The sequence below is a fragment of the Fulmarus glacialis genome, unplaced genomic scaffold, assembly GCF_000690835.1.
Source record: "Fulmarus glacialis isolate BGI_N327 unplaced genomic scaffold, ASM69083v1 scaffold16552, whole genome shotgun sequence".
In the NCBI taxonomy this organism is placed as follows: domain Eukaryota; kingdom Metazoa; phylum Chordata; class Aves; order Procellariiformes; family Procellariidae; genus Fulmarus; species Fulmarus glacialis.
The window spans coordinates 1,260-12,116 of NW_009196085.1; the positions used below are offsets into that span (position 1 = coordinate 1,260).

The window sequence follows — 10,857 nt, forward strand, 5'->3', positions numbered from 1 at the left end:
CGTATCTCCAAACTCTGTTCTCCAGTGCTGCTTGGTCCACATTTGTCTGAGCTCTCCCAGCACACAGCCAGCTAAAAAGACTAATGAGGCTTATAGCTCAGGCCACACACACTGTATGCAACTGGCTGTAGTGCTTTCAGACTGAGCTAGCCCAGGAGGGAGCAAAGACGCGTTCACAGTTGTGCTGCCGCTAATACACGCCACATGGATAACCTGCAATCTGACCAGTGCATGTGAGAGCTAACTACACTTTTCCATACTATGTTTTAGCCTTCCTCTAAAGGAGCGTTATTTCCCCACTCTAAAACAAACATACAGCATACAAAGAAGTGTTTGTATACAACAAAACAGGACAGATTCACCTTTAGCTAACCAATAGTACTTCAGCCCAGAGACAGATGAGCAGTAATAGAAAGCCATTAACATTACCAGAATTATAAGGTGCATTTGCCCAAACAAACATTACTTATCATATGGAGTAATTATTAAAGACAATTTATATTTCGAGTCACTAATGGGAACAGCTTTAATGCTTCTAAGAGATATATCAACTGTACAGGGAGCAGCCTGAAGGTTTAGGAAGAAGAAAAAAAGCACATTTACTACCAGGCTAAGAATCTACTGGGTACTTACGGTTCAATGCTGACCGGGGTGGCTTCCCCCACTACCGTAAGAACAGGAGGGGTAACTTCTGAACTATCTGCAAGGAAAAGAAAGAACTGCTCAGACAGCTCATCTTCGCATTTGAAATATATTCTTCACATAGCTTTTAAATCTATCGGAGCTATCCATCTCTCAAAAAAGGTACCCATACACTTAAAGACATTCAAGATGACCAAGAACTTACCTTCCAGTCACCATCTACATCTTAGTAATAACTATTTACTGTCCCCTCAGTTCAAGATAATAGCAATCTATTATAGAGGAGAAACTGACTTTTCCATTCCTAAGAACGTCAGTAGGGGGTGTTGCAGATCAGTTGTGAATGCATCTTAACATGCATGCCCAGATGGAAGCAACATTGCATTTCCTCCCCAGACTATCATGAAGAAGTCCCAGTTCTACACAACCATACCTCCTAAAGTCATGATCTTCCTCCTATTACTCCACAGTTCCTAATCATAAATTAGCCAAGGAAGGAAGGAAAAAGTGGAACTTACTTGATCTAAGCAGAGTTCTGTGAGCACTTTTAGGAGTCATTGGAGGTGGAACCGAATGACCACTTGAAGAGAGGATAGCATTAAAATATAGCCCAGATCCTTCTCTCACTGGACTAAGAATTGGTGGAGGAGTGTAAGGAGGTAGCTCAAAGTTCCTATCTGAAGGATGATCTGCCAGACGGACAGGTGACCTTAAGTGGCTCTGATACGGAGTAATGTTAGAATAAACAGGTGGTGCAATAAAGGTGCCAGCTTTTGGTGGTATGAAGAGTGGCTCAGGTCTTGGCCGCTGCTTTGGTTTCCGGGCAAAGCCCTCTGCTTCATCCTTTGGAACAGCATCTTCGTGCTATTAGAAAAAAAAAAATACATACTTAATTTCATTTTAAAACCTCAGGCCATTTGAAAAACTTCAATGAGATGACAACATTCTTTCATGGCAGCTCAAAATCTGGATAGGGCAGTTAGAAGGTGTCTCAACAATTAGCACAAAGGGAAAAGGAAGAAGATGGGGAATGGAATGGACACAGGAACTATTAGGTAGCAACACTAGCTCTGAGTGCTTATGAGGTTACATTTTACAAGAACTACATATATGCTGGTCCAACCTTTGGTTGGAAAGATAATGACCTCATGGTAGCTTTAAAAGAGGGCATAAGAGTATAGCAGAATCCTGGTACAGAGACAGGGTGACACCAAATAGCAGTAAGAGAACAGAAGACAATATAACAATATTGTCTTAGATGGTCAAGCATTTAAACGCAGAGAAACCTCCTTAGATGCCTGCCATTTCTCTGGTATCTGAACATTCTATTGTACTTCTGAATAGAAGAGAGGGAAAAAAAACCCACCAAAACCAAAAACCCACTCAACAGTACCACTCTGAAGGGGAACACTCAAGTACTGACCTTCAGAACGTCAGTAAGAGATTTCAATCCCATGAGAATAAATCTTCACTTTGGATTTTATTCATATGCACAGATATGTGCACTACTCACAATTTATTATTTTCTATATATGCATGGAGAAAGCACTCTTTATTCTAGTGTTTATTGTAGTGTTATTGACCATCTGGCTTTATTCACTGTTTAGTAGTGGGGCATTGCTTGGCTCTACTAGCATTAGCTGTAGGTCATGAAAAGCCAGTGATGCCCAAATATATGGCAATATTATGATGAAAAAAATAAACAATCCCCAGACTACATCCATTCCAAGTTCAAGCCTTGAGATCAAACTACTTTAATAGCAAAGCTTATGGATAAAAACTACGTAATTAAATCTAACAGATTTGGCTCATCTTTGGCTTCTTAGTCTATCCATACCTGATTTGAGGTTTCCATGTTAGTATTACGATTAGATCGCCTCCGAGTGACTATCACAGAAGGCTTGCGTTCACAAGGAGCTCGATCATTTGTTTGGCCTCTCTGGAGTTTTCCATCCTCAGACTTTTCCTTTCCAAGGCTCTGCAAGTCAATTTTTCTCACTGGCACAGACACAGGAATGATAAGAGGCACGAGGCTGTTATCTTCCCGGGCTCTTTTGGGAGCTGGTGAAGAACTGGCAAATTCCACAACACTTTTTGCAGCTGTAGGTCCTGGAGCTGTTATCAGCACACTCTTCTTCTCTTCTGAAGTATCCAGTTCCTGAGAAGAAAAATAGATTCCTTAAAAGTTCTGTAGTGCTTACATAATAAATGAGATGCTATCTCACTTTCAGTGTGTTATCAAGTTTCTCAATGCAATTTGCAAGCTGAAATGGATTTGGAAAAGTGTTACTGGAGGAAAAAGAATACTTCAACAAAAGTGTTACCAAAATTTCTTAGAATTACTTGAGGATTACCTGAAGTCTCAACTGCTAGAATATTTGTGTACATCATTCTTAAGTATCATTTCACTACCTATAGTTTGATATTTTATTTTCCAGATGAATTTGTGCCCTGCCATATAACTGAGGTTCCTCAGTTTTAAAAGTGATCATAATCTGCAGGTTATTCATTTCAAATACTGGACTTCCATTCCAGCAAAGACTGAACCATGAGAATCTTAATTAAATCTCTCATACAAAAACCAGAGCTAGCTTTTTGTTGCATTTTTTCCGATTTACATGACAGAAGCAATTTTCGTTATTATAACTGGAGCCTTTGAGGTTTGTTGTCTAACCAGGGTTGAGCCTGAAGGACTTTTGCTCAGCAGAATCAAGAAGGCATAAATGCAAGCTGGCACTTTTTGCATTGGTATTACAGCTTCCATGTCTCTGCTTTCTTTTGCTCATGGAAACCCTAGAAAACTGAGCTCCAAGGAGATGGGAATGGAGGATGAGGTACTGAATAAATACATGGATACTGTTACACCAAATGGCTTCAGGTACTGTTAGATCAGTGATTTCTAGTCCTTCAAATGACTATCCACATGTTCATTCCATTCTCAATTCAAAAGCAGTTGCCAGCTCACTTAGGAGCCAGATGTTAAAGTACAACTTTCAAAAACACCTCTCTTCAGGGATGTAAAAGGCCCTCCTGAGCTCTGATGAAGTGCAACCTAGAAGCTGTAGAAGATGCTCCTTCTGGTGTTTCAAAACTTCTCTCTAACTTAGAGCTCTGTTTGGAAAGTCTTTGGATAGGATTAGGTATGCAAACTCATCCTCCGTCAGAGCCACAGTCTACTGAGGAATCTGCCTGAACAGCTGTGTTTTGTAGCTGGAAACTAAGGCACATTATCTCTCAGGTATGACAAGAGGTCTCCAACCTGGACTTCCAAAATTTTGCAGAGATTTATTTAAGTCCTCAAAAAGAATCTATTGTGTGCCATTAAAAATACCTAATCCTGATTAAAACGATAGCATAAGCAGGTTCTGTCATAAGGATTCAGACACCCCCCCAGTCATTTCTCTGTGGTCATTGATCAAGAAAGCTGGCTTCACTGATGAGCGAGAGAACACGCTCCAGCCGGCCCATGAAGAGTCAACCCATGATAGCTAGACATTAGACTGAAATCCCACTTTGATACTATATTTATATTGAGGGAAGCACAACTGTATTGTCACAAGATGCATCAGTCAGAGCCTGGAGTTAGTGCCCTGGCTGTTAGTGCCTCTCTCCAAATGAGAGTCCTGGTGATTTTTGTTGCTCTTAAGAGCAAACAGGTCCACTCTGAAACACTAAGCCTTCAAAAAAAGCTAGGTGCCAAGCCTGAGCAAATAAAATCAATCCTACCAAGAATATTTAGGACTGCCTCTTTCCTAGACCTTTCATTAGAGTAAGGCTAAGCGTGCACAGAAAGGTTTATCCCGTAAGTGACACTGCAGTTCAGAAGTCTGACTGCTTCTCCACCAAGACCGGAGATATCTGCACCCGCCACACAATGATGAAACACACAACTGAAAAGTCACAATTGGCATCAGCTGCCCCAGATTGCACTGCAGGAGGAATTAATAAACTCTGAGGACTTCCCTTCACTCCAGGCTGGTGATATTCACCTGTACTTTCCCATGAGAGTACCAATTTTGGATTTGGAAGGCATTCATCATGCTGACAGACATGTCACTAGGGACCACTACCTCTAGACAGTAAGGGGTTCTTAAAAATTTTTGTAGCCTCTCTCCACTACTTCAGGAAAGAGATACTAACAAGGATGCCTTTTTAAACATATAAACAGGTCATCTACTGGAAATGGATGCCTACTTCCACTAGTCCTGCCCGTATGTGAAGAAGCAGTTCACATTTGGCTTCATCTGCTATATGTGGCCCTCCATTCATCAGGGAAATTTACGCTGTCATCACCTTATTACTGAAGCCTGGATAAACATCCGGGATAGCACTGGGGTCTTCTTCTGGCAGTGAGATCCACAGTAGATAGTTTTGCACCACTGTTTAAAGCAGTACATTCATACTACATTCTTTAGACCACTGCCAAGAAAAGTCTTGGGTTTTATCAGATTACTTTTTTTCCTCCTGATGTAGCTGTTACTAGTGCAAGCACTCTAGCATACTTTCTGGGTACCTGAGAGAATAACGGTAATCAAACAAGTAATGGCAATACGAATATGCGAATGAGCACCAATTCTGACCAATCTACAAACCTCAGATACTTCCTGTGTGCTATACAGACCTCTGTGGGTCAAGAGACATGAACTAACTTCCTGACTACCAGGAGGAAATCATGGCAGCTAGTCACACAAAAGATGTCACATTTCTTTGGGTGTGTGATCAGTTAACCATGCTCCTTTTATTTTCAATATTGGGAGGTAACCAGCAAAGGACTCTCTTCCTTGATGATGGGAGAGATGACCCCTTCGAGAGAAAAGAGGAAGGAGGAGACCTGAGCAGTAACAGATAGAGAGAAAGCACCACTGGGAACTTAATATAAATAAGTTGAGATATCCTTAAAGATGCTCTGGTCCACAGCAGAGCTTTTCTGGCCATGAAAGATCACACATACCTAAGGTTTACTAAGAGGGGACACGACTGATTTTGGAATTAAGCTATTTGTTTCAGATCCCTAAATAGTTTCTCAACTGTTTGATTATGCTCAGAGGTAAGCAGAAAGGACCCACTGAACAAGGGACAGGACCTTCATTTGTAGAACTGCTAGGGGATTTTCAGCTAGCTCAGCATCTCTGTTGCAGAATGTGGGGCAGGAGGGCTGCTGGATAACTCCAGCAAGTGCAACTTGCTGCACTTCCATTTAGACTCTTGCATAAATATTGAGGGATGAACTAGTGATCTGGAGTCCTCCAGGACACCCACAGAAACCCATCAGTCATTTCGGCATTGATCCTGTCTATCCCTCAAGTGGTTTCTAAAAAATTTAGAATTCACAGACAAAACTCAATTGCGATTGCTGGAAGAACTGTTCCAAGGCCACTGCTGTGATCAGACAAGAAACCACACCAGCCTTTTAGAAACACCTGCCCATACAGTGCTTTCTGCCATCATTCTGCATCATCTTGCCAACAGTAAAGGCAGCTTCCCTCTGCAGTCAAATTGAAGCTTGTCCATGAAGGAGGCGAGTCCAGACCTGCAATTCCACAAATAATTTTTTTTTTTTTTTTGTATGGGGCAGCTGGTACCCTGCCCTGTGCCAGAGGAAAGAGGCCAGGCAACTAAAACCTCTATTTCCCTTCCACAAAGGAATATTTAAATCCAGATACTCTTAAGACGACCATTTCAGATCTGAGAAAAGTTTTCGCACTATTAAAGAAAACATATTACACCACCTTTTTGCGTATAACAGTTATATGTGAAATGAAACCATAAAACTAAGAGTTGAGAATTTGCTGTAGCCTGTAAGCAGCAATAAGCTTGCACCACCTGAAAAAGGCAGGCACAGTAAGATGGGCAGCTCTGGTGCAAAGCATCAGTTGTGACACTATATGTAGGCAGATACTGCTGTCCAAAATACTGTTTTCGCATAAGGTACACACACCTATACTGGAACGTTCAAACAACTGGTTCAAATTATTAATGTATCTTCTTTCATCAATAATTTAACCCTACGGTCCTCCTATATGCTCTTCACACAACCTATGCTAGAGAAGGCTTCCAGGTTGTTTATAACAGAAAGCCACTGATAAGAAAAGCAGACCACTCTCCTCCAGTAAACATGTTTTCTTTTTCTCCCTCACATTACATCCAACCCCCTTAAAGATGTAAAATCCATCAGACCTCAGGTAAGAATTTTAACATCTTTCAAAACCTCATCCTGAAAGCCTGAAGAGATCTAAACAGAAAGAGTTCTTCTGCTAGTGCCATCATGGAAGCAAACAAGCTGCTTGCATAACTGCAAAGAACAAAAGAGCATCTGTCAAAACACTTCTCTGTTTGGTCTTCACGTGATGAATCAAGCTGCAAGCAGACAATTTCTTGCTTCGCCTCTCAGGGCCTTTCTCTAGATGCTCTCTTAGCTTTTTTCTTGCCACTGTGTTGGTGATCAGACTGCAATGTGAATTGTAGGCCTTCCTGCAATATAACCATACAATGGCTGAGCCAGTATGAGCAAATAGCTCACGCTGCTAACTACTACTAGTTTTCTATCGAATCTGCTTGTTCAACTGGAATTAGAGCAAAAAGGATTGAAGACAGCATCAGCAGTCACTGGTTGCTGTCTGCTGTGCAAGAGATGGAGTAGGCTATGGATATTTGCCTCATTGTTTATTAGTTCAGTTTTTTCACTCAAACAGCACATCCCTCTAAGGAAGGGATTGGAAAAAATGGCCACAGACAGACTAGGAAAAAAACGATGTCAAGAACAAAAGAGGGAATAAAATCCCCTTCCCTTTGTTGTCTGACTGGGCAGCAACTCAGGTGGCAAAACTGTAGGTGAAAATAGCTCATGCTCTAACACCCATATTTCATCAGCCTCTGGCAACAAAGCTTCCAAAGAAAAGTGTATCTTTACTTCTCATGAGAGGCACTCAATGAAAGATTAGTCAAACCACAACTGAAAGAAAACCTCCAAAAAAACCCCTCAAAAAACCCCCACCCAACTCCAAAAAAATCCCACCACTTGCCTCCCCTAGGCTAGTTAATTTTGAACCCTGTCATCTTGCCATATGGAATACATACTGTAGAGTTTAGACTGATGGGACACCAAAAGGTAAGAGTAGTGAACTACCTAATCAGACAACACTAAATTTCTTCCCCATCAAGCCCTACAGGCAGACTTTGTCCTCAGGTTACCAAGGTCTAAACATTCGCTGCAGGTCATTCTCAGAAACAGGATACCGCATCAGACAGACCTTTGTTATGCCTGGTATAAGTTCTTCATGTAAGTGAGGCTTCCTCAGGCTTTTAGTATCTGGGAAATACTGAACATGTAAATTGCATTACGTAATTTTTAGATAGCACAATTTAGGAACACTTCAACCACTAAAACTGAAAAACTGGCAGGTAAGCAGAAGTCTTTTACATAAAAGGAAGATAATGTTAAATTGGTGAAAAGACACCAAGTGAACTGCTTAATACCTGTCTCTCCAAATTCCTGATCAGCTTGAGACCTAAGCTGAAAACATCCATATTTTGATATGGACTAAAATCACATTCAGTATTAGTGAAATAAAACTGCCCTTAGGTAGTTTCACTGCACTAGGAGATCCCTATCCTCCTGCATCTATGAATTACAGTAGCTGAACTTACATGCCACCATTCCAGAGCTGCCCTTGCAGTACTACAACGCTTCTTGCATCAAGACACCATCCTATCCTGCATACATACATAAATTCCTTTCATTTCAGCTCTATTTTGTAGTGCTATATTGGTTAGGATGTATACCTTACCTTCACATTCTGAAGAGAAGCCAGCTCAACAGCTTTTTGGGCCAAAGTTAGCAAATTGGCTTCTTGAGAAACACGCCGTCTCCGTCGTGTACTCTGGATTACACCACCTCTGACACCTTGAAAATCATTAGTTCTCTGAGTGTTTTCTTCAGCTGCCTGTTTCTCCCCATCTCTACCATTCTGGGCTGCAGCTTGCCTGTCTGTTTCCATCTGGCACAGCTCACTATTGACCAGGACATCCTTCTGCCCCATATCCACTCTCTTGGGGTGCGAAAAGCTACTTTTGTTGTGAGTCAGCGATTCAGGCAGCTGCTGTAATGGGACCTCTTGCTGATGTGTTTGCCAGTGATGCAGAAATAAATTGCTAGGTTGTTCTTCTGCCTGCTTGGAAGCTAACACTTCTCCTCCAGATGTCAGCAGGACACCTTCTTTGGAGAGTCTCCGTGACCTTCTTGGAAAGGGAATCTGGGTCTGAGGTAGCACAGTCTGTTGGTTCTGCTCTGTTAGAGCCTTGAATAGTTCCTGGTTCCTCTCCGTTTGCTGAAACTGGTGTGCCATCATGTGATGCTGAGGTGCGGCAGCTGCCACATGAGGCTGTGCTATGGAAGTAGTTTGCTGCAGGCTGAAGGCTTGTGTGGCAGCCTGTTGCTGCTGCTGCTGTTGAGGATAGAAATTTTCAAACAGTTGTAGCTGGGGAAGAGCTTGCTGTTTTTGCTGAGCAGTAAATGCTGGACTGGAAGAAGCTGGGGCTTCTTGAAAGACATGTAACAATTCAGGAAGACCCTGCTTTTGGCCTTGGTGACCAAATGCAAGTTGGAAAGGCTGTAACGGCAGACTTTGATTCTGTTGCTGCTGTTTCTGCATCTGATGAAAAGAATTCATTTGAGCTTGCTGTCTAACCAGGGCTTGCTGTTCCAGCTGAGCCTTCTGGGACATCATCTGCTGGACAGCATCTCCATACAAGTCCAGCTGTGACACGAACACTCCTTTCTCTTGATTTCTTTTAAGGGCTTCTGGGTGGCCATAGAAGCCCGGGGCACCAGCATTGGAGTGGGGTCCTTTTGGGTTGCCCCCAAAAACCATACTGTGGTTCCACATCGAAGGTGGAGACTGCCAGTGGCTGTCACCCCTCTCTGGCAACCGGTTTCCCATTAGTGAATTCTGCCATTTGACAGCTGTTACTGTCTGGGACATCATCATTGATTCTCCCCTGTCTTGATTGTAAACAGAGTTCATCAAAGCAACATTGTTGGGGGCACTTGTTAATCCTCCTGTGTGAGAAATCTCCACAGTTTGGGAGACCGGTATATTCCCTCCATGACCATAGTACTGTCCTTCCTTAAGCTGCTGCTGTGGTTCTTTTGATGACACAGCTATTTCCTGCTCATTAAAATAGGCAATTCGTTTCCCAGTCCTTTTGCTTGAAGACTTTTGCTGAGCTTGAAGATTCATGGTTCAGTCTATTCTCCCAGCTGCACACACCGTATTTACAATCCACCCATCCCTGAGGCTGGGGGCGGAAAGGCACCGAAGTCTCTCTTTTCCATTCAGTTTTACTAATAAAGGGCAGGAAAGAAGTCCAGATGAAAGTGCATCCACTTCCTTTTTCTTCGTATGCTTCTCCCACTTCTTTTCACTCTTATCCTTTGTGGTTCAGAGGTCAGTAGGGTCCACTTAGTTACAGGTCCTGAAATAGAGAAGCAATTGCAATGAATCATCAACAGACATAACTGGCGCATAAACACTCACGCGATAAGCAACAACTTGTATGTCTGTCCCATTTCCCACAGAAATGAAGATCAGGATAATACGTGTAAGAAATAATAGATCTGACCTGCTAGAAGAATGTAATACAAAACATTAGCTAGATATCACACTGTATTTGCATGATGCAACTCCCAATTGCACACAAACTTCTGACTAATCACTCAAGCTCATCGTGAAGGTTTTTCTCTTAAATTCCCTCTCATTTGGCCAATTACTTCTATGTCTTCCTGTAGCCAGAATAATCTGTTTTTAATCTGAACTCAAAAACACAAACCAAAAAAACCCTCATGACTCGCCAAAAGAAAAATAACGTGTCATGCCACATTTCCCAAAGACATTTAAAACATACACATGTACATGAAGGCTGCAGCCAAACACGCAGCAAAAGATGCTCAATTCAGTGTTTTGAAGGAAAGGATCAGGCGGCAGCCCCCTTCCCCCAATCATTACAGTTGCTTTCCAATTAAGAACTGCCCACCAAGCATCCAAGCACTGAAGACAGGGCCTGCTCAACCTGTTGCCCTGTCAGATGCTTTCTTCAACAGCTGAAGGCAACTGCTCCTGCTCAGGTCACACTCATGGAAAAGTAGTTCAGGCAGATTGTTACAGCTGCTCCTGGACACCAGCAAATATCTGTTAGTGTAAAGCTACAAACATAATA

General features: G+C 42.2%; 1 protein-coding gene across 1 annotated transcript; it reads right to left on the bottom strand.

The window, feature by feature from the left end:
- Positions 1–629: 629 nt before the first annotated feature.
- Positions 630–10,132, bottom strand: ELMSAN1 (ELM2 and Myb/SANT-like domain containing 1). Its single transcript, XM_009572098.1, has 4 exons — positions 8,430–10,132; positions 2,480–2,800; positions 1,161–1,506; positions 630–700 (listed from the first exon to the last, which is right to left on the bottom strand). Exons 1-4 carry the CDS (start codon positions 9,879–9,881, stop codon positions 630–632), a joined length of 2,190 nt encoding a protein of 729 aa, XP_009570393.1. The 5' UTR covers positions 9,882–10,132.
- Positions 10,133–10,857: the final 725 nt, after the last annotated feature.

Coding starts and splice junctions, on each gene's coding strand:
- ELMSAN1 (XM_009572098.1), bottom strand. CDS start 9,881: ATGAATCTTCAAGCTCAGCAAAAGTCTTCAAGCAAAAGGACTGGGAAA. Junction 1,507..2,479: donor ACATGGAAACCTCAAATCAG/GTATGGATAGAC, acceptor TTTTTCTAATAG/CACGAAGATGCTGTTCCAAA. Junction 701..1,160: donor CAGAACTCTGCTTAGATCAA/GTAAGTTCCACT, acceptor TTTTCCTTGCAG/ATAGTTCAGAAGTTACCCCT.